Raw genomic sequence first — 24,892 nt, 5'->3', positions numbered from 1 at the left:
ATAGAGTTGATTATATCAATGATCTGCTATAAAATTAGCAGGCAAAAAACAAAGAAGCAAACCATAAAAAGTTATTATGGGAATTGGGAAGACCAGGATTCATCTTCAAAGGAAAATACTGAAATTAAACAAAAATCAAACACCAAAAAAACTTTCTTACCCCAAAGAATACCATCAAATGATCACTTCATCAAAAAGAATTCATAAAAGAACTCACAAAAGACATTAAAAATCAAATGAAAGAGACTAAATATATATATACATATATATATATATATATATATATATATATATATATATATATATATATAGTTTCTCTTCAGTCTCTCTCTCTATATATATTATCTCAAGAAAATTAACCAACCACAAAAGGAGATCCAGAATCTTAAGGAAGAAAATGACTCCTTGAAAACAAGAATTAGTAAAGGGGACAACAGAGAAGTTGTAAGAGATCAAGAAATAATAAAATAACATATAAAAAATGAAAAAAAGCAGAAAAGAATGTGAGACATCTCATAAGAAAAGAAACAGAACCAGACAACAGATCAAGAAGAAAAAAATACAAGAATAACTGGACTACCTAGAATCAATAACCAAAAACAGAACCTTGATATAATAATAAAAGAAATAAAAAAATTTGTCCTGAACTGTTAGAACAAGAGGGGAAAGTAGAAATAGGAAAAAAAAAAATCACCATTCACCACCTGAAAGAGATCCTATAAGGAAAACCTAGAGGAACATTATAGCTAAATTTTGAAATCCCCAGATCAAGGAGAAAATATTATGAGCAACAAGGGGAAAAAAAATTGAATACAATGGAGCTACAATTAGAATCACATAAGATCTAGCAGTAACTACTTTACAGATAAAAAGCACAAGAACCAAGGTTGTGACCAAAAATATTACACCCAGCAAAATTAATAATAATAATAAACAAAACCAAAAACAGACATTCAATGAATTATAAGATGCTCAAAATTTTGTCGCAAAAAGAACATAGAAAATTTGACTGATAAGATCCAAGAGAAATACTAGACAAACAAAGATTAATTTCAAGGGATTCAATAAGAACAAATTGTCTATGTTTTATAAGCAGGAATATAAACCTAGATTATCTAATATCATCATTTGTCAATGGGTAATTCAAAAGAGACATTGAGATAGAGCTGAACAATAAAACTGTATAGGAAAAGGTAAAAACAAGTAATTATATGAATCAGATACAATAGCAAGGATTGACACAAAGGAATTAGATGGGAGAGGAGGGCTGGTAGTTCTGTGTTGGAATCTTTACAGTGTTAAGCCATTAGAATTGATAGAGACAATAATTATCTATTTAGCATGATTCAATATAATTGATTTGGTCTTAGAAAGAGATATTTTGGGCCAGAACTTGAAACAAGGTACTAAGTACAACTAATAGAAAAACGATGCTTGTGTTCACACCTTTAGAGAGCTCATAGAAGCAAGAAATATTTAAGTACTCATTGAAGTTCATATGTTTGGGGGATTTCAGGGTTTAGAAAGAGATCTGAATTCACACCTCCCTTGAAGTTCTTAGGGCCAGAGAGCATGCTGGGAGATATCTCACAATCCCACTCTCGGAAAAGCAGCATAAATACAGCTCCAGTGAGCCACTTGGGAGATTTTTACTTGGGAACATTCCCAAGTCCGAGAGGAGCACTCTGGAAGAAAGCCTACAAGCCCTCTCTGGAAGGCAAGAGAGATTCATTGCATTTTCCACCTTGGTGCTGGCTGGAGGCTGAAGGACAAAACTTTGGATTTGGAAACATTCAGAGGGAGCTCTTGGAACCAAGCAGAGAGATAGGCCTGAGCTAACCCGGCTATATTGAAGGACACAATAAAAGATCTGAACTTTTATCAGCTGGCTGCAATTTTGGAGTAATTATTTACTTGTAACTGAAATTAAGGCTGCCTCCAGAAAACCTCGCCGAGAAACCCTCTCTCCCAGAGAGAACCACCATCTTATTATTTTAAAGAAGAGAAAAACATCAACAGTTCTGGAATTCTGCTAACATCAGGAATGCATTAACAATGCAAATATATAGATATAGATAGATATCTAGATAGATATAGATATCTAGAAAGAAGGGTATAGAAGTCTTCTGAATTTATTAAGACATAAGAGAGGAAGAGAATACCATAAAAGGGAGTACAGAAGGTATAGTCTAATAGATATGAGATAAGGTATAAAAATTAATGGGAAAGGGATAAAGAGGAAAGAAAAAAGGTGAAAGGAAAGAGTTGGGGGAAAATAAGAGAGGGATCCTGGGGGGAAATTAAGTAGTAACAAGGCAAGATACCACTAAAAGTAAAATAGAGGAGTCAGGGGGAATAGGAAATAGTAATAATGATCAGTAGTAGAATTTATTAGATAAAAAAAGCAGGAAAAAAATGGACACAATTACTTTATATTTAAAAGGAATAGAAAGTTTTATATATTAGATTTGCAATTTTATGTGCAATGATTATTTATTATATTATTGTTTTATTACCTAAAAAGAAAAGAAAAGGGAGGAGTCAGGGGGAATAGGAAATAGTAATAATGATCAGTAATAGAATTTATTAGATAAAAAAAGCAGGGTAGTGATCAGTAATTTCAGACAAAGTTAAAGTTAAAATAGATTTACTAAAAAGAGAAAAATATGGAAATTAAACTGTATGTTAGCCATATTAATCAATATTGTTTTAGACTATTTAAAACTATTTAAATTACTTAAAGTATAAGATTAGAATATTGCTGTGTTATAAGAAATGATGAGTTGATAGAATTAGAAAAATTACGGAAAGACTTGGATCTAAGAAGTATAAGGTTATTCACCTTCAAAAAAGTAGAGGATGAAAAGCATAAAACAACCTTATACAGATATATATGAATGTATATGTGTGTGTATATGATTATAGATATCTTTGTATATGTACATGTATGTGTATATGTATATATATTATATTTTCATGTATATGTGTACATATTAATATACTCATGCTTAATTGTAACTTTCAGGTAGGAGAAAAGGGGAAAAAAAGAATAAAATAGAAAGTGCGCAGCAGAGAGAGAACAAAAGAAAATCTGCAAGGAAGAAAAGAAAAAATGGGACAGGTTTTGATGAAGTCCTGCATCACTAGGTGGAATTGGCAGAGAAAGCCTGACGTATTGATAAGATTCTTCCCTAAGGCAATCAGGGAAGGACACTGATGGGGATCAGGTCAACTTTGCAGGCCCATCCACTTTTGAGGTCTTGGGTAACCCCACCTTACTGTATCCAATCAGATGTCAAACCTCTGAGTTTAAATTAAATTGTAAAGATGGCCCACACCATCTTTACAAAATCCTTTTTTTGGATTAGCCTACATTGCTGCTCTGTTTTATAGTATCTTTCTCATAACCCCTCCCCCATGCCTTATGGTATGTTTTTCCTTATTATAACAAATATAGGGTGCCAAACTCTTCTATGAACTTAATCTGCCAGTCAGTAGTTTACTCCCACATTGTAGAGTATTCTCTTTCTCCTGGTTATTTGTTAGTTCCACTAGGGAACAAGTCTTTTCCATTATTAATTTTTAAAAACCCCTTTCTTCATCAGTTCTGAAGTTCTCTACAATATTCTACAACAATGTCTAGAATTTATTATATGCACTTTCTAGAAATGAAAATGTATTATTTCATACTTTGAATGTTCTCCTTTGCGTCGCTGTGCACATGACAATGTTTTTCTTTACTTTTCTATTTTATTTTTAAGTTTTAAATAAATAAATACATGTAAAGAAAAAAAGAAAGAAAAGAAATTAGAGAATGTCCAGCTAAAGCTAGAGAGAATGTTAAGAAGTCTTGAAAAAAAATTATATGGGTAACATTTGAGAAGACTGGGGAAAAGAGAAAACTGATGAAGCACATGATAAATAGCTATCTTTGAATATTTGGCAATTTATCAAATGTTTAGAAAAGGGACAATACAAGTATAAGCTTATAACTAGTAATAATGCCTGGGAGATTTCAGCTCAGTATAAGGAACTCAGTTTTCAACTTAGGAACTTTCCAATAGTTTTGGCTGTTCAAAAATGAAATAAATTATTTTATGAGACAATGAGCTCTTCATCACTAAATGTACATTGCATAGAATTTGAAACAAGAACGTATATTGTGAAGATCACTTAGATCTTCAGATTGGGTCTACAAATTTGAACTCTCTACATCAATGTCCTTCCTGTTTGCCTCAGGTAATAATCTTATCAGTATTTCAGTCTTTCTTTGCCAAACCTACTTAATGGCCTAGGACTTCATCAAAAGCTGTCCAATTTTTTCTTTGTTTCCTTGGAGATTTTCTTTTGCTCTCTGCTATGCACTTTTTATTTTATTCTTTCCCCTCCCTTTATTTCACCCAACCTCCACCAAGAAAGTTATAGTTAAGCATAGGCATATTAATAAATGTATATATACATGCACACCCATTTAGTACAAATCTTTTCATTTTGTAAATGAATAAACTGTTTCCCATCAAGGTAAAATGCCCAAGGTAACATAGTAACTGAGTATCAGAAGAAGAATAATAATATTAACAATATTAATATTAATATCATGATGCTGATGATAATGACAACAATCATGGCAATAAATGAGAGCCCTGGTCTTTTGATTATAAATCAAATATTCTTTTCCCTACAACATGCCACCTTGAGAGGAATATTATATAGGGTGTAGTCATATTGTGAGAAAGATTGGATAGACTAAATCATTTGAGATGCTTTTTAGCTCTGAGATTCTAACATACCATTACTTTGATGAATAAGACCTTGTTTTAGACAAAAATAAATAAGAAGTCAATATTGTCTAAATTACATTTCTAGACAATTTAAACCTTAAAGGTAAGATGAATTTGGTTCAGAAAAACCAAATGAATCATTGTTTATATAGAAATATAAGGCTCAGTCACTAACAATTGTTCCTTTGTTTAAGTGTAGGCAAAGATAGTGAAGTCACTTAGAATATAGCCCAAAGTCCTCCACCTGCTCATTTCCTTGCTCAAATCAAATTCTGGATTTGTAGGTTTAAAAACTGATTTCTTACTGTTTCTACTTTTGCTCATTGTTAACCATTTTAAATTGTACGTGATAATGATTCTGGCCCATATGTGCCAATTATATATAGGGAAGTTTTCAGTAATCACCTGGTTTCTTTTCTTCTAGATTATATTAATAAGCTGATTAAATTACAATGGGATAAAACTACTCTTCCTCACTATGGTAAGCATTATGAGAGTTAACATCACATACTACATTCTATAGTTATTTGATATTTTTATTATTGAAAATAATATTTTCAACATATAAACTAAATATTTTAATCATGTACATTTAAACATGTACATTTTTCTCTTCCTCTCTCCAAATGTATATATATGAACACACATACATACAAGTAAATATATGTCTATATATAAAATATCAAAATATATGTATATATGTATATATTCAAATACATTAACTTTCTATACTTTGTTATTCAAACCTCAGTTCTATCTATCATCAATAAATTGAAATGATACCTCTGTGGTAGATGTGGAAAAGTTCTGAAATTGGGTTCAAAGGACCTGGATTCAAATAATCATTCTGAAATTTACTATCTGTTTGACCTTGAGTGAATCTCTTAACTTCCCTTTCTTTAGCTATAAAATGAAGATATTGAATTAGATAGTCTTAGAGATCTCTTCCAGTAGAAGATCATATGATACTAATATGAGCAAAGAAATACTATATGTAAAATATTTTACAAGCACAAAAGTCCAATTTATTCTTATTATTAAATTCTCAAAAAACAATGTAATGGTTCCTTGTCGTTTGTCATTCTTCTGAGAAATTTATGTTCTGGGATGTTTAATTAAATGCAGAACTATTCTTATTCCTCTCCTCTTGTATGCCTCCAAAAGCAAAGTAAACAGAAAATAAATATTAAAATAATATTTTATTTTATATAACAAAATAAATCTATTTATTTATTATGTATATATTTATATTTACAAATATATATTTATTATATATAAGTATAATATATATTTATAATAAAATAAATAACAAAAATGAAAATAAAAAATAAATAAAATTGATGAGTGACAGCAATTCATTACTGTTATTATTGTTGTTACTATAAATGTTATTTCAGTGTTTTGTAAACTCCATCAAGAAAACTCCCTGTACAAGTGTATTTTCTTTAATGTAGAGCCTAAAAATGATGTCTGAAGCATTGAGAGGTTAAGTCTCTTACTTTAAGTTATACAACTTTGCCCAAAGGAATGTAAATTTTGACTGCAAAGTGTCTTGGGATTCATACACTAGATTTCTTTCTTAAAAACCATCTTTTCTATCATTTTTAGTTGCAAGCCCAATTAGTTAACCTTCTCTTTCTCTATTTTATGCAAGTAGGCCTCTAGAGATATGAAATTTCCCCTTATTACTGCTTTGACTGTATCCCACACATTTTGGTATGATGTCTCATTATTGTCGTTTTCTTGGGTGAGGTAATTAATAACTTCTATGATTTGCTGTTTCATCCAATCATTTTTTAGTATGAGATTATTTAGTTTCCAATTATTTTTTCGTCTACTTTCCCCTGGCTTTTTGTTGAATATAATTTTTATTTCATCGTGGTCTGAAAAGGATGCATTTACTATTTCTGCCTTACTGCATTTGAGTTTGAGGTTTTTATGTCCTAATACAGGGTCAATTTTTGTATGGGTTCCATGAACTGCTGAGAAAAAAGTGTACTCCTTTCTGCCTCCATTTAGTTTTCTCCAAAGATCTATCATACCTAACTTTTTTAGTATTCTATTTACCTCTAACTTCTTTCTTATTTATTTTGTGGTTTGATTTATCTAATTCTGAGAGTGCAAGGTTGAGATCTCCCACTATTATAGTTTTGCTGTCTATTTCTTCTTGCAGCTCTCTTAATTTCTCTTTTAAGAATTTAGATGCTGCACCACTTGTGCATATATGTTTAATATTGATAATGTTTCATTATCTATGGTACCCTTTAGCAAGATATAGTGCCTTTCCTTATCTCTTTTAATTAGATCAATTTTTGTTTTTGCTTGATCTGAGATCAGGATGGCTACCCCTGTTTTTTTTACTTCACCTGAAGCACAGTAGATTTTACTCCAACCTTTTATCTTTACTCTGCATGTATCTCCATGCTTCAGGTGTGTTTCCTGTAAACAACATATTGTAGGATGCTGGCTTTTAATCTGTTCTGCTAACCGCTTCATCTTTATGGGGGAGTTACCCCATTCACATTTATGGTTAAAATTACCAATTCTGTATTACTTGCCATCTTGTCAACCCCTGTTTATGCTTTTCTCCCTTCTTTCCCCCTTCCCCCCCTTCCCAGTATTAAACTTGTGAGCACCATTTGCTTCTCACAGCCCTCCCTTTTTAGTATCCCTCTCCCCCCTCCTTTGAGTTCCTCCCCCTATCTTACTCCTTTCCCTCACAGTTTCCATATTCCCTTCTGCTTAGCTTATTCCTTCTCTTTTCACTTTTCCCTTCTCACTTTTCAATGAGGTGGGAGAAGTTTCACCATAAATTGAATATGTCTACAATTTTTCTCTTAACGCCAATTCTGATAGCAGTAAGATACCCACTATATTCATCCCCCTCCATTCTTGTCTCAGATGTAATAGGTTTCCTTTGCCTCTTTGTGAGATGTAGTACCCCCAATTTACCCCTTTTCAGGTACAATGTCCTTTCCACCTCTAATTTCTAGAACAAGGTATACATGTATTCTTTATACATCTTTACAGCAGAAATATAGTTCCCAAGATTTCTTTTTACCTTTTTAGGTTTCTCTTGAGTTCTATATTTGTAGATCAAACTTTTTGGTAAGTTCTGTTTTTTTCATCAAAAATAGGTGAAATTCACTTATTTCATTGAATGACCATCTTCTTCCCTGGAAAAAGATGCTCATTCTGGCTGGGTAAGTTATTTTTGGCTGCATACCACGTCCCTTATCCTTTTGGAATATCATATTCCAGGCCCTTCGATCTTTTAATGTGGATGCTGCAAGATCCTAGATGATCTTTATTGTGGCTCCTCTATATTTGAACTGGGTTTTTCTAGCCACTTGGAGTATTTTTTCCTTTGTTTGAGGGTTCTGGCATTTGGCTACTATATTTCTTGGTGTTTTGATTTTAGGATCCCTTTCAGTAGGTGATCAATGAGTTCTTTCAATGTCTATTTTACCCTCTGTTTCTATGACTTCTGGGCAGTTCTCTTTGATAATTTCCTAGAAAATAATGTCCAGGCTCTTTTTTTCATCATATTTTTCTAAGAGTCCAATAATTCTCAGATTGTCTCTCCTAGACCTATTTTCCAGGTCTGTTGTTTTCCCAAGAAGGCATTTCACATTTTTCTCCATTGTTTGATTTTTTTTAGTTTTGCTTGACTGATTCTTGTTGTCTCCTCAAGTCATTCAATTCCATTTGTTCTATTCTGATTTTCAATGAAGTGTTTTCTTCACTTTTTTTATACCTTTTTCTAATTGTCCAATCGTGTTGTTTTGTTCTATGGAATTTTTTCCCATTTCACCAATTTTATTTTTTAGAGAACTATTTTCTGTTTCCAGTTCACTAATCCTGTTTTTCAAGGATTTTGTTTCTTTATCCATTCTGTCTTTAGGCGAGTGGGATGACTTCTTCAGACTCTCTTGCCAAACCTCCCTCTCCTTTTCCCATTTTTCTTCTAGCTCTCTTGTGAGAGCCTTTTTAATTTCTTCTATGAGATTCATCTGTGCTGAGGAACAGATAATCTCCTCCTGTGGAGATTCACCTGGAGACAGTCTGTTTTTCATCTCCTTAGGGTTTAGAGTCTGCTCTCTGTCCGTATAAAAGCTGTCAATTGTTAAGATCCTTTTTAATTTTTTGCTCATTTTGTCAGAGAAGAATCAGAGACAAACTAGGAAAGAAAAAAAGAAAAAAACCCCAAATGGAATCTGCTTTTTTGGGGGGAGGGTCTGGGTGGTGTTACCGACCTTCCTCTACAGACTGTGGGGGGCAGCAGCGAGGTACTAGCAAGACTGTGCTGCGCCTGCGCTCCGAGACTCTGAGAGCATGCTGAGATGCTGTGGGGGAGTGGTGGCCAGGTCCGGAGAGACTCCAGCTGTTTGGGGTTGTATTCTTCACCCCTGCTGTTTTTAGCTTCTCTGGAGAGACTTACATGAACTGATGCTAAGTGAAATGAGCAGAACCAGAAGATCATTATTTACTTCTACAATGATACTATATGAAGATGTGTTCTGATGGAAGTGGATTTCTTTGGCAAAGAGACCTAATTCAGTTTCAATTGATCAATGATGGACAGAAGCAGCTACACCCAAAGAAAGAACACTGGGAAATGCATGTAAACTGTTTGCATTTTTGTTTTTTTTCCCAGGTTATTTTTACCTTCTGAATCCAATTCTCCCTGTGCAATAAGAAAACTATTCAGTTTTGCACACATATATTGCATCTAGGATCTACTGCAACATATTCAACATATATAGGACTGCTTGCCATCTAGGGGTGGCGGTGGAGGGAGAGAGGGGAAAAATCGGAACAGAAGTGAGTGCAAGGGATAATGTTGTAAAAAATTATCCTGGCATGGGTTCTGTCAATAAAAAGTTATTATTTAAAAAAAAAAGAACCATCTTAAACCCAGATAACTCTAGGTCTCATTAATTGGCCAATAAAAGATCACAAGTCAAGCTACACACTCTTATCTTTGTTTGGGACATGATTATTTCAGAGTGAATGCTATATGGCATTCTACTACTTTTTTTTTCTGTTTTGGATAGAAATCCTGAGAGTCTTCCCTTCCAAAGTTGATTTTTTTAAAAATAGGTTTAAAAAAAAAAGACTATTTTTTGTCTCATTTCCTTCTCACCTAGCCTTACTCACTAACTAGGTGCTCACCTCAGTCAAAGTGAGACCTATTAAAGACCTTAGCTTGTAAAAAGTCAAAGGTTTTTTACTATATTCAGAACCATCTCCAGTTGACCTCATCTATATCTGGCCAATGGATGTAGATAGCTCTAGAGGAGAAATGAGACTGGTGACTTTGCACAACACTCTCTCCTTTGAATCTAATTCACTTGCATGTTATAACATCATGTCCCTCATGTAATCATTATCTTTGAAACTGAAGGACAAACAACAATAATAGTTTGAGATGGAACTGGAATTTGACTCTTTCTGACTTCAAAACTGACCCATTCTCTTCTACATTGTGCTGCCTTTCACAACAAATTCTTTTATTCTTTAAAATACATAATAGTTGCTGAAATCCAACAAATTAGAAAGCACTAGTATTTCAGGTATAGACTTCTCACGGTATTTTTTAGGTGTTCCATGTGTAGATGCTTACTTATTTTCCTGCAATCTCAACATATTTCTGCTTTTAGGATTCCAAGGGATCTGGTCCTGTTTGGAAGCAGCACAGATTTGTGTTGGAGATGTAACGTGTAACAAACAGTTGGCTCTGTACATTAAGGCTTGTTCAGCAACTGGAAGACCATGCAATCTGACACAGTGCCAAGCAGCCATCCGCTTCTTCTATCAAAACATGCCTTTTAACATTGGCCAGATGTTGGCTTTGTGTGACTGTGCTCCAGCCGATATACCTTGTCAGAAGTCCAAAGATGTGCTTCATAACAACTCGTGTGCTGGGAATGTAGTTCCACCTCCATCATGCCTTGATATAATTCACAGCTGCCAAGATGATGAAATATGCAGGTAACTAAAAGCATGCTTTCCTAATTTTCTTACTTTGGCACTTTACATGTTATTGTTCAATTTTAACATTTGATCAGATTAACCCCCATCACAGTATTTCTAAAGAAAAGATAAAAACAAAAGAAAAAGACACCAAAATGCTATAATTATAACTAGACTAATTTTATGGGAAATCTGAATCCATATACATAATTTATAGGGTTTCTATTTATATACATTTGTGTATATGGAGATATATACAAAACACATATATATTAGTATATGCATACATACACACATTCATATAGAGACATTTTATATATTACATAAATATGCATATATGTATGTAAGCATATGTTATTGTTTTGTCAACTTTAGTTATATCCATCTCTTCATTGACCAGTTTGGGGTTTTCTTTGCAAAAGTACTAGAATAGTTTGCCATTTCCTTCTCCAGCTCATTTTACAAATAAGGCCATTGAGGTAAACAGTATTAAGTGATTTACCTAGTTTACTCAGCAAATAAGTGTCTGATACCAAATTTGAATTCATGACAATGAGTCTTCCCTGACTCAAGGCTTACTTCTCTATCCATTATATCATCTAGCTGCCCCATAAGTATATCTAAGTATATGTTATGCATAAATATATGATGTGAATATATAACATATACATGAGTGTATGTATGAATATTTTTATTTATTCAAATGAGGATACATAGTGCTTTGCAAAATGCTATTTAACATGTAAAAAAAAATTTAGTAGTAAATAACTAGTTTTATTAATGTTACATTTTCTGTTCCTAATAATTTGGTGTGCATTACTCCTTTCACGCACATGCTAGCCAAATTGTTCTTCCTCATATATGACATTCTAGTTCTTGTCTCTGTAATTTTGAATAAATTGTCCTTCCTTCATAGAATGTCTCATCTTCACCTCTTAGAATGCCAAAATTAATTCAAAACTTAGATAATATGTTGAAACATTTGGTAATGGTCTAAGTAGGTAGTACCCCAACCAAAATACTCTGGTACTCATTTTCTATGTACTTTATATGAACATTCCATCTTAGTGAATTATAAATTCCCTGAAAACTAATAGTATTTCATTATTGCTTCTATACCCCCATTACTTATCAAGCTGTCTGTAACATAGTAGATACTAAAGAAATGATTGTTAGTTGATTAAATTGACTAGTTCCTTTCAACTTAAAATCTATAGATGTAGAATTCTATGTGTTTCATGAAAATAATGAGAGTTAAATTAAATAATTTAAAAGTACTTTTTAGCTCTAAATTTTATAATCAATACATTTGAATTATCAGTATAAGAACAATACTTAGTAGAATTTATATAGCATTGTAAAGTTTTCAAAGAGTTTTGCAATTATTGTTCTATTCATTCTTTTAACAACCCTCAAAGGTAAACAATAGTATTATTCACATTTTTATAAATGAGAAATGGGGCAAACACATTAAATGACTTGTCCTGGACCACATATATACTAAATGCCTAAGACTGGGTTTGAATTCAGATCTTCTTGACTCCAAGTATAGTACTGTAGCCATCCACTACCTGCTTAGGAGATAAAGAGTAGAAATTGAGGAAATTGCCTAGAATCCTTTTAATCATTTGATTTCCATACAACAAAGTTGAGAAAACTAAAAATTAAGGAGCGAGTAACAAGGACAGTAATGTGTTAGGTCTTAAAAAAATACAAAGAGGTTTTGCTATCCCTTTATGATGTGTGAAGTTTTCTGATCAATTGATAGAATAAGTGAACAGCAAGACAGTTGCTAATAAAAAATTGTCTATACTTGTAGAGTATGGGCTAGCTCCCTAGAGGGCTTTAGGGTCAGCCACAGTTAGGATAAATCAAAGACCTTGGTTTTTAGGGGAGAAGTGAAGGAGGCAAAACTTCCACAAGGCTTGCCAAAGATGTCTCCTGGATCCTGGAGTCCAGAGTCACCAACTTTTCTCTTCCTCGTCCTGCCACCAAGTGCCTCTCTGGCCCTTCTGCCATTGCCCTCCAATCCTTGCCTATGATTATCTTAACACCAAACATTTAGGAAGCACCAATGGTGAGAATATTGAATTCAATTCAATTCAATATTGAATATGTTATTCAAACATATGCTAGTAGAATCATTGTCAAATAGGTAATTAGCCTTAGTCCTTGGTTGCCTGATTCAAGCATACTTTTTTGGAGTTTTGGAGTGGGTCTACATCTCCCACTTTCTTTTGTTTTAGAACACAGGTGGTCATGCCCTCCCTGACTTCTCAGGGAGGTAAAACCCACAAAAAGGAGGTGATCATTCCTTCTCTGACTTTTCAGGAAAGGAGGTGAAAACACTAAAAAGGAGATGATCATGCCCTCCCTGACTTCTCAGGAAGGGAGATGAAAAACACCACAGAGAAGTGGGGAGTCAAGCCAAATATTGTTGGTGGGTTTCAAGGCTGAAGGGTCTTACTAGGAACAGATATACACAAACCCATCAGCATGGGAGGTATTACACAAGCATATAGCAATAAAGCACAGACTAATAGGGATGACTCTCCCCACAGCCAGTGCAGGCTCAAGGTGATGTAACAAACATGAATTGTACATGCAAGATGTAATATAACAATATGAATCAACATGGTATTGTAAAATTTCCAGAAGATCTAGAAGGAGGGTAGGTAAATAACAATCACACATGTGCTCCTTCCGCAACCAAGAAATAGTCCAAAAACAATCTATTGTCCATGTGTCAGGGAATCCAATGATCTCTAAAAGTTTTTGAAGTCCTGCAATGGTCTTTTTATTTGTTAGGGAATCCAATGATTCTTTCAGATTTTGTCTTGCAACAGTCTCATCATGTCTCAGGGGATTCCAATGATTCCTGAGGGTTTTGAAGTTCTTAATCAGTCTCATTAATAATTTTTGATGTCCATGAGTCAATTGCCATAACTGCCATGCTTTTTCAGGGGTGGGCACAATTAGTGTTGGGACCACCTGGTGTTTCTTGGGTCTTCTCCTTTGTTTCAAAGGTCTGCTCCATCTCTCTCCAATGGACAAGGAGAATATAGCTCATTAACACCCATCTAGTTCCTTCTCCATCTGTACAGATACAAGCAAACTCTCTCCCCCAAGCAGTTAACCTATCTGGTCTCTTCCATTCACCACTTTCTGGATCTCTCCACATCACCTGGTGATTATCTAAATATAGAGCTGCTCACACAGGACACTGCCCTTCTGGTGGATTATAAAACCTGTTTGCTGGAGTCAGTGCATCTTTGTCAAAAAGCAAGAAGTTAATTGTATAGAGAACTAAATTTAGAAGTTCTCTGGGGTTACCTGTGGATCCCCCTTTCTTTTCTTTTTCAAGTAACGTCTTGACGTCTCTGTTTCTCCTCTCTACTATTGCCTGTCAAATGGTGTGTAAAACCTTATACTGTGCACAAAAGTATGCAAATTGCTTGTGGCACATCCATAATTGCAAAGGCTTGTATAAGGAATTCAGTGACCACTCAGGCTGTCTCTTATGCTGCTGGTATTGCAAAAATGAATCTTGAAAAGGTGTCTACCACAACATGGATAAAAGACAGTCAACCAGAAGATTTATAATGGGTCACATCCAGTTGCCAGATTTCATTGAGTCTCAAACCACAAGGGTTCTTCCCTGAAGGGAGTGTAGGAGCATAGAAAGGAAGGCAAGCTATACGGGCTTTTACTATGCTCCTAGCTTCCTCTCTTGTTATCCCAAATTGTAAACCTAAAGCTCAAGCAGCCTGATGATATTTAGAATGAGATTCTTGGGCTACCTGAAATAAAGGAGTATTGGATAACATGGTTAGAAGGCTATGTCTTTGAATTTCCATCAAAAATAGGACCTAGAAATCCACTATGATAGTGGACATGCAAAATATAAATCTTACTTAGATACTTTCTCACTTGCTCTTGAGGTTCCTTAAAAAGCTGATACATATTGGAAGCTACCAATTTTATTTGGGCTGTGGCAATTCTTTGTACCACACCTATTGAATAGGTCGAATCAGATATTATATTTATATCTCCTGGATAATAAGAGCTAAAATGATTGCATACAATTCATTCTGCTGAGTGGACTGAAAAGGAGTTGTGACTACTCTCTTTATAGTTGTCACGAGAGTATACAGCACAAATATTATGTTTGGATGAATCTGTAAAGATAGTTGGTCCTTTAAGAGGAACTTTAGAAACCTTTTCTTCAAGAATAGATTGCCAATTATGCAATAGTCTGGTTATCTTTAATGGAGACCCATGTGTAAAATTTGGAGCTGTGGCCAATAACATTTGCCACTCTGGGATGGTTTCACAGCAAACATTAATTTGTGCATTGGTATAAAAGGTGTATATCTTGTTAGGTCTTATCCCAGATAATTATACTGCTCACTTAATGGCCTTTAATAAAATTCTAGCCAGAAGCACTGGATAAGGAGTAAGGCTTTGGTCTGGCTGCGCTGGGATGTTCTCCCACTCTATCACACTGTCTCCTTGATGAAGGACTACTTTGGGTGCTTCTTGTGTAGCAAAAACTGATATTTCCAAGGGTTTTTGAGTGATTCTTTCAACCACATTGGATAAAACCAGTTCAACTTCTCTCAAAGCCTTGAGTTTCTTTTGTAAGAGTCATTGTTTCACATTGAATTAGCTTTAAGTGTTTCCTTGTCTGATTCAAGCATACCTTTTTGGAGTTTTAGCCCTCTACATATATCCAAGGTAATCCTTAAGGAGTTGTTAGAAAACAGATAGCTCTGTGGAATGTGACTCTAATAGCATAGAGGAATTGGTTATGGATGAAACTGGCACTTTAGAGTAGATTCTCAATTCTGGAGGGAAGGAGTCTCACTCCTTACTACACTTCTTGCCTATTGGTCATAACTGGAAAATGAGAGAACTCATCCAACAAGGGCAGCAGTTAAGAAGAAGATAATTCTGAAAAGTGTGACATCTATGAATAGAGAAAAGAGAGAAGTAACTCAGTTATTTTGGAATTTTGCTTCAGCAGAACCTGGGAGCCAGAGATGTGACCTGTTTGGAAGTCCATAAACATTTATTTAGCAGCTGCTATGTTCCAGCTTTTTATGCTAAGCGTAAAGAGAAGACACACATTAGAAGAGAAAAGTCATTGAGGACTTAAAACATTAGTGGTTAGCTACCTGCATCACTATGGTCCTGAAGGGTGTACTTTTCTTTTATACTATATCTCCATGCTTATTCTTTTTATTAACATTGAATGTATTTTTGGGAGAATACACCCTAGATTTATGGAACAATATTTTATAGATGCTGAAAGTATGTTGCTTCCCCCATAAATGTTTTTGCTATGAGTTAAATCATGTCCTCTGAATAATAAAAGGCAAATATTACAATGGGTACTTATGACATATAATTAATTTCAGACTTGGAAGTCATTGTCTAACTTCTAACACAATTCAGGGAATAAAATTAAAAGGGCACTAAGTCATTAATAGTTTCACAGGTATATAGAGAATGTGCCCTCCATATTTTTGCTGCCTATCCCCTCTTCCCAACCTGAGAAACCCCTACCTTTCATGTTTCTTGTTGTTTAGGCCTAAGGGAGGTAATTCCTTTAGTAAATCCTCTTCCTAGCCAAACACATCTCTGTATTGCTCAGAGGATAACATCTCTGGTATAAGGACTTGCCCAGCTGTTTTTAAGGCTGCTCGTTTATTTTTGACATCTAAAGTAAGTGCTGTGGAGTATTTAGAATTTCCACAGGCATCAGACACCAAGATCAATCATTACATCCTGGGTCATTTGCAGTAATCTTTACTGTTGTCCTGCCATTGGCCTTTGATGATTCAAGAAGAGAGAATAAGGCTGACCTTTACACAACTCTCCTTAACTTAAGTCCAATTCACAAACAAGTCACACATCACTCATGATGCTATTGGTCCTCTTTAAAAATGAAGGATGAACAATATCTCTGCCCCTAATTCTAGCAGTGTAAAATTTACATAGAAATGGGGAACACTAAATTCTAACTATGGATCTCTACAAGCTACATATTAACTTAGTTTTAAAAGATAACTATGTTGTATTGTATTTATATTTAATTTGTTAAATTTTTCATAATTGCCTTTTAATCTAGTTTGGGTCCTGAGAGCAAGTGTTTCACATCTCTGACTTACTCCAACCATGCAGCCTGATTTAATCCTAGCCTTTTGTTCATATTAATCAGGATAAATTATTAAATTTAAGTACCCCTATTGAGGCTACACATCTAGTATTAGATTTGATTCTGTCAGTGGTATGTAAGGGAAAGTGGAATAAAACTTAATGACACCTAATTTTTATAAATTAAACAGGTGTCATGGTGATACACTGATTCTTTAGAGCTGATGAAAATTTGACTCTTTATCAGTGCCATCTAATATTCTTTATTTTGTTAATCTGCTTCCTGAGATTAATAAGCATCTTTAAACTTGTGTGGCTGCTATTATTATTGGCTGTACAGTTTTTTCTATTAATTGGGAAGAATAGAACTCCTTAGGTTACAAACTCATTTAAAAGTTATAAAATCATTTTTTCATTCTCATTGCTTGTGATTCTCAATGCCAAGTCATAATTGTTGCCATGGGCATTGTCAAGTCATTTGAAAGCTTAAAATGATATATATTCGCCCTGAGGGGCTGAACACTTGGAAAAACAAATTTCATTTTAGATTTATACCTTTATTCATCCATTATCACCAAAATCTTCAATTTGAAAACAGTAGAGAAAACAAGACTTTTTAAATTTTTAATACATTTTTCAAAGAAGTCTAATTAAATTAGACACATATGGGGGTCAGGGAAAGAAAAGGATTATTATAGTTCTAAGTTAAAGTGACATAAGTGTTACATAGAGTTTAGCACTCCAATTTCTGCTGAAATACATGGATTGGATAAAAAAAGCAAGAATTCAAAAAAGAGTGTTTTTATATTATTTGAATTTATTTTACAATTCTATAGGAATGCTCACTTTCTCTTAGTCATTAATAGTTTCTTTTTAATACTTATTCCCTTACAAGCCACAAAGACTTTTCCTGTTGCCTGAAAATTCATTCCTCCTGTAAAATGGCTCTATTGAACACACCTTGCATTTCTAGGACATTCTGCCAGACAGTTGAATCACCTTTGTTTCCCACTCCTCTATCATGACTCATAAGCTGATCTTTCTATGATCACTCACAAAGAACATAGCTTCCCATCCCCTCTTTAAGATATCCAACATAGACTCTTGAAATCTTTTGCAACTTAATCATTTCTTCATTTGGTTGCAATTTGTTATTTAATGTGGATTTCCACTTTTCAGTAATTCTAGGAGTGTCTTAACTAAAATATTTTAGTTGATTCAGTGTATCACTTCTTGTAGAGGGCTGAAACTCTTGAGTTGATGCAATGAGGTCAGGACAGCTGAGCACTTGAGGCTAACTACCAATTGGACAATACTCTATAAGCATATGCTTGGAAAATGGTCCTTCCCACTATCTTGTGCTGGCTCTATGACTGGTGTATACAGAGGATTGTAGGAGGGACTAGGGGGTGGAGTAAGACTAGCCAGAGATACTTTGGTGATAGACAAGGAAGAAGGTGGTTGTGGAGATTCTGCTTCCATCCTGTTTACTTCTACTCCTAAAGACCAAGAATAAAGACTCAGGACTTTTGCTTATCCTGACTCCAGCTGATTCTAAGGTATCCTGGGTGCTAGTGCAGTTGTCACAACTTCCATAACCTTCATTCTTCCTTTTTTTCTCCATAGTTTTATCTTTGGCCATCTATCAAATGCTACCTATTTTAAAATAAGCAAATCAAGCTATTCATTATTAGAATATGATAGGTGAAGGGATCCTGGAAGTTATTTCATTCAATCATCTTGTTTTATAAATTAGGTAATTGAGGCTGAAGATAGGTTAAGTAAATATCCAAGGTTACCTAGACATTAATTAACATAGGCTAGATATGAATCCATGTCCTCTGATTACAAATCTAAGACTCTTTTCATTTATCCATTTATTAGTTCTTATTGAACTTCAAAAAAAAGTGCATTCTGGTATTCTCTTGACTGTATTACTTGTATGTACACAGAGAACAAATAACATAAAAAAAGGGATTCTCTTTCTAGGCTTTCAGTGGGACTACAAACTTGGATGGAAAAAATTACATCTTTCTATACAGTCATTTTCTTTAGTAATGCTATGTATTTTATTGTATATAGTTAAAAACATTCTGAAAAGGTATCAATAATCTTCAGACTATCTCTCTGTCTCTGTCTCTGTCTTTCTCTGTTTCTGTGTGTCTCTTTTTCACACACACACACACATACACACACACTCTTAAGAACACCTAACTTAAAAAATAGAGATGCGACCTAAGACTAAGGAAATCTGCTTTTAGCATATAAAAAGTCTGTGACCCAAACCAACTCACTTAACTATTTCGTGTCCTCAGGCAATTCTCTAGGATTCTAAATTATATAGGAATTGCTATCTGCATCTGTGGACAGAACTTCTACAGCAGGACTATCTTAGATCAGTGAAATCTTATGTCTAGACCACTTCCCTTAAAATGTCTAAATGTAGTCTTTTTGTGTTGCATCATTCTCCTAAAAGTCAGAAAGACTTTTGCCTGCTTCACCAAATAATAATATGAACCATCTTTCCAACTTTTGAAATTTTTAGGAATGTTAGCCTTTTAGGATAACGGCTTTGATATTGCACTGAAATTTGAGTTCTTCACTCCCAATTTAATTCCTTATTAACTCCTTCTTCTCCATTTTAATTCCTTATTAATTGTTTCTTTTAATCTATATTTTAAGTTTACCCTAAATTTCCAGTCACTTTACAAGTCTCTTAAAAGTATCTTATATAAAGATTTTGATATGTTCTCCTACTGACAATAAGACTATTGACCCAGTTGCCCAAGCAAACAACTCCTACCACTTACTGCTTAATAATATGCCCACTATCAAGATATATACATACATAAATATAATATAGCATACATACACAAATCATATAAGAAATTTGGTTTGCTTAATTTATGTATAAATTAAATTTCTTTCTACCAAAAGATTGAAAGCTTAGCAATTTTTTTTCATGAACATTGTCTATTAAGATTTCAAAAATTTAGTTTTTAAATCAGTGAAGGAAGCGTTCATATCCATGACTCTTCCCTTTCCTCCCCTCCCTTTTTTTTTTTTTATACTGATCTACTGTCTTCACATCTCTCTTCCTCTCCTCTCTAATTCCCTCACTTTTATCTATTTATAAAATAGGAATTTGCATCAGCTACTTCACATGGTTAATTCTAGGAAAACATTTTGTAAATATAATAGGAATATGCACCTTAGTTACTGAGGCAGGGTTGACCCCTCCTCCATTCTTGCTTGTGTTTCAAGTCTCAGTAAAAGGTGCCACTTCTGCCCCTAATCCTTGTCACTGAAAAGCTATTGAGAATCTTGAAGAAACTCCAGATTAATTTGCCTAATCTGGTTCAGCTGCCAAGGAAGGAGGTGGAAAATTGAAAGAAGATGAAAAAGACATATGAGTGTCTTTCCTAGACTCCAAAAGACCCAATACAAGATGTTTACTAGAAGAAGGTATATTGAATGGATACTGAAAAAAAGGAGAGATAAGCAGAATCAATTCACCCTTACTGCACCAGAGGAAAATAAATAGACATATATTAATTTGATAAACTGTCAGATATATTTTATGATTCAATTACAGTGGGGCAGGAAATGACTGAAACAAACAGTTATTAAGTGAAATAAGTTTTATTAGGATATATTACAATAATACTATCCACATCCAGAGAAAGAACTACAAAGTGTGAATGCAGATTAAAGCATACTATTTTCACTTTTATTTTTTATTCTTTTTTTTTTTTTTCTTTTCATGCTATTTCCTTTTCGTTCTGATTCTTCTTTTATCAAATGACTAATGTGGAACTATGACTGATATGATTGCACATATATAACTTTTAAAAAGTTATATAAGATGAAATGTCAGTTCCTCAGCTCTCTTATATTGCTATAAGAAATCCTGAATTCGTATCTCAAATAGCCATACATCAATATGGATGCTATATTTTCAATTAATGAGTACAAAATTAGTCCCTTTAAAACGAAACTGGGAATGAGAACAGCAGTTGGGACTCCTACTGCAGACTCAGTAACAGGAGACCTTTTAAATGAAGAGAGAGTATAACACCTTTCAGGGTCTAGGTGGGAAAATACTCTTTGATTATATTTCTTCCACAGGAACCCTTATGATAGTAAATCTTTCACAGGTTGAAAAAACACAAGCAAGTTTTCTGACCTGAGGCAATTGGGTTAAGTGACTTGCCCAGGGTCACACAGCTAGAAAGTGTTAAGTGTCTAAGATCAAATTTGAACTCAGGTCCTCCTGACTTCAGGACTGGTGTTCTATCCACTGTGCCACCTAGCTGCCCCAGTGAGCATCATTCTTGCTTAAAGGAGAGAATCGTTTTGTTTCTGAATATATGGTCAGAGGAATAATGTGTGCAAGAGAACTCTTGAGACTTCAAGTTAAAATGAGACCTCCATTAATACATCCAGTTGCCTCTTGAAAAAGCTTAATATTTCTTTTAAATTGAGCATAGTTTATTTTTTTCCTTTAAGCCAGGTTGATTCTACTTTGAGGGAAGCTGGAACTTTTTTCTGGCAAAGTAGAAAGAATCAAGTTTCTGTTGTAACAAAATAGAGGCAAAGTAATAAACAACACATGGTATTTTTTTTTAAAAAGGAAATTCACTGCATCCATATAAATTTTTAAAAACATGATTTACTTAACTATCTAAAATAAAACATGGTATGAATATCATTTAGCATTTTGTAATCATTTTATTATTTTCAAAATTGATTTTGAATTAACAAGTCTCCCCTAAAAACTTACTATTGCCTTAGACATAAAGAAAGGGGGAAAGGTAAATAAAAATACATTTAGTTATAGGAAGGATGTAAGGAACCAGTAGATGAAAAAACATGAAGATTAAAGAAGGGAGGAAACTATCAAAGAAAGAAGCAATAAATAAAGGATTGAAACTAAAATAAAGAAAGAAATGATTAAATGTTCAAACCTCTGGACAAGATGAGAGGGAATAGGATCAAAAGTCCTCTAATAAAGACAAAGGATCACATATTATTCAGAGAGTGAAGAAGAAGAGGGACATGATGATGAGGGCTGAGAAGTATAGTGCAAGGGAGAAGAGGGAGAGTTTACTCACCAACTCTGAAATGGCATAGGTAGATAAAAAAATAGATAGTCTAAACATGTTCTTTAGCACTGAATTTTATTGTTGTTTAGTTATTGCAAACATGTCTCATTTTTCAAGACCACATTTGGAGTTTTCTTGGCAAAGATACTGTAGTGATTTACCATGTTCATCTACAGGTCATTTTATAAATGAAGAAACTAAGGCTTACAAAGTTAAATTACTTGCCAAGGGTCACACAGCTAGTAAGTGTCTAAAATCAGATTTAAACTCAGGAATATGGGTCTTCCAGACTCAAGGTCTGTCACTGTATTCACTATGCCACCTATATGCCTTTCAGCATTGAATACTTTGGGAATTTCAGAGGTTATATTTTAAATTTGTGTGCCAGCAGTATCAAGATAAATAACCCAAAGTTGTATATACAAGAGGCATGATGTAACTTATTAAAGAAAGACTAAAAATGTAGATAAAAATATAAAGAGAAAGCTCTATGTTGCAGATGAAATTGCAAAAATTATATTCTTTTGTCCTAAATGCTTCAAAAAATTGAAGTAAAGCCATAAAATTGATCAAATATATTGTCAAAACATTCTTTATAATAGATTATCAACTTATTTAAAAGCAAACATAACAAACAGCTAAAAATCTTTTGTTCTGGTGATTTTTTCAAAGTTTACTTTTAGTTAGAATCTATTAGGAATCTTAAAAATATTTTGTAAATTTTAATTGAGACATTGGGATCCAAGAGAAGGAAATTGGCAACCGTCCATTTTTTTTCTACTAGAAATTTGGGTTAAATGACTTAGACCAAACTCAATATGAAAATGGCTGGTTGCTTACCATAAGAATAGTGTTATCAAAAGTATTTAATGCCATACTATAAATCTTCATTTCCCCAGTTGAACCCACAATTGAAGTAAAAATGAAAGAGAATTAATATCTATGTTTAATCAAAAACAGAATCTCTTCTTTTTTCTATTGGAGGTATTTTCCATATAAGTTTACCTTCCACTTACAATGTAAGAAGTTCCTAGAATTCTGCATTCTATTTGTTTTCTTCGTTGAAGATTGGGGTTAAGTGACTTGCCCAGGGTCACACAGCTAGAAAGTGTTAAGTGTCTGAGTCCAGATTTGAACTCAGGTCCTCCTGACTTCAGGGCTGGTACTCTATCCACTGTGCCACCTATCTGTTCCTTGCATTCTATTTTAAATTAGTTTTCAGGAAAAATAAATGAAGGTGACACAAACCTAGTGGTACAAAAATAAGATTTTTATTATCTTTTGATGCATTCTTTATTCAAGCTAACTTGGACCACTTACTTATTCTTCCTTGTGCCCAGTATTTCATTTTCAGTTAATTTCCATGTCTGCAATTCTTTTGTTTCTCCTTTCTTTATATTTCATGAAAACTCCCTTCACAAGGTTCGGCTCAAATGTTTCTTCCTACTTGAGGAACATTCTAATTCCCTTTTTCTTATCAAATTATTAGTGCCCTTTCTACTTAAATCTGCTTTGCAACTTCTTTGTATATATTTTATTTTAACTTATTTGGTAGTAAAACTTAGTGGATACAGGACTGGTCTTAGAGTCAAGAAAACCTAGGTTAAAAATATGTAGCTCTATTCCGTCCTGGTTGTGTGAGCCTGGGCATATAAAGACTTAATTCTCTAATGTTGGCAATTCTGAGAGGGTTAATTAAGAACAAGTATTAATCTGGATTGGGGAGCTTGGGTGGAGTGCAATATCTGGAGCCAGGAAGACACATCAAATCTGACCTTAGAAACTAACCATGTGATCCTGAAAAAGTCACTCAACCCTATTTGCCTCATTTGTAAAATGATGTAGAGAAAGAAACAGCAAACCATCTTAGTATCTTGGCCAAGAAAACCCCAACTGAGTTTTTGAAGAATCAAACAGCAGTACTGAACAACTAATCTACATTAGTAGAGAACATGAATGCATGATCTTCTTACACCAGTGAAATCAAAAGTCCTCTTTTGAAAAATTATACATAAATTATTTACCTAAATAGAATGTGAATTCTTTGAGGATGAAGAATATTGATTTCTCCTGCTTTTTTATCACCAGCATGTAAAACAGTACCTTTCACATAGGTATTTAATTGTTTATTTGTTTGTCTTTTAATTAGCATAGTACTTATAACAGAGTAAATGTTTAAGAAATTATTATTGATTGGTTGGTTGAATTGAATTGAATTTATGTGAATACATTATTCTTGACTTTTTTTTTTTCTTACCAGAAGCCACTATGAAACATTTCAGTCAAAATGTTGGCGTCATGTCACTGAAAAATGCTATTTTGATGAGACTTGCATTAATACCTTCAATAAGGAAGATATAACTTGCTCAGCAGATGATACATGCAAAGCTGCTTATATTGATACTCTGGGGACCATCCTTCATGTCCAATGCACCTGCAGTTCCATTCCATTCACTGAACAGCCATTATGTGAGATTTTTTATCACATGCTTCAGAGCAAGTCCTGCTTCAGTAAGTTATCTGATCAACATGACCCTTAAAGAATGTCCAATTTTATGGCACTAGATCTGTATATGTGTATATATGTATATACATGTACATGATAGTTGAATATAGCTATACTTATATCTGCATTAACATGGAAAATGACATCTTGTCGGTGTCAATGAAATCAGAGGTTATATCTGAGAAAAAAAATCTATATTCATGTTTCACTAAGTAAAACATGATCTCCTTAAGGATGGGGAATGATTGATTTTTAAGTCATGGGATTTTTAAGTCATTGATTTTTAATACAGTAAAGTGTCTTTCCATATATTAGATACCTACACCTATATCTCATCTCCATCTTTATTTCTATCTCTTTCTATC

The 24,892-nt window shown here is 33.7% G+C and overlaps 1 protein-coding gene across 1 annotated transcript in view; it reads left to right on the top strand.

Annotated features, from left to right (window-relative positions):
* GFRAL (GDNF family receptor alpha like) overlaps positions 1-24,561 on the top strand; it is a 41,073-nt gene extending 16,512 nt beyond the window's left edge. Inside the window, exons 4-6 of the mRNA XM_031968614.1 lie at positions 5,206-5,262; positions 10,445-10,775; positions 24,282-24,561. Coding sequence (XP_031824474.1) covers positions 5,206-5,262; positions 10,445-10,775; positions 24,282-24,561 — 668 coding nt within the window. The remainder of the gene's footprint in view (positions 1-5,205; positions 5,263-10,444; positions 10,776-24,281) is intronic.
* Positions 24,562-24,892: the final 331 nt, after the last annotated feature.

The sequence above is a fragment of the Sarcophilus harrisii genome, chromosome 4 (assembly GCF_902635505.1).
Source record: "Sarcophilus harrisii chromosome 4, mSarHar1.11, whole genome shotgun sequence".
In the NCBI taxonomy this organism is placed as follows: Eukaryota; Metazoa; Chordata; class Mammalia; order Dasyuromorphia; family Dasyuridae; genus Sarcophilus; species Sarcophilus harrisii.
Note: the sequence above shows the minus strand (reverse complement) of the source record. Positions and strands in the feature narration are given on the sequence as shown.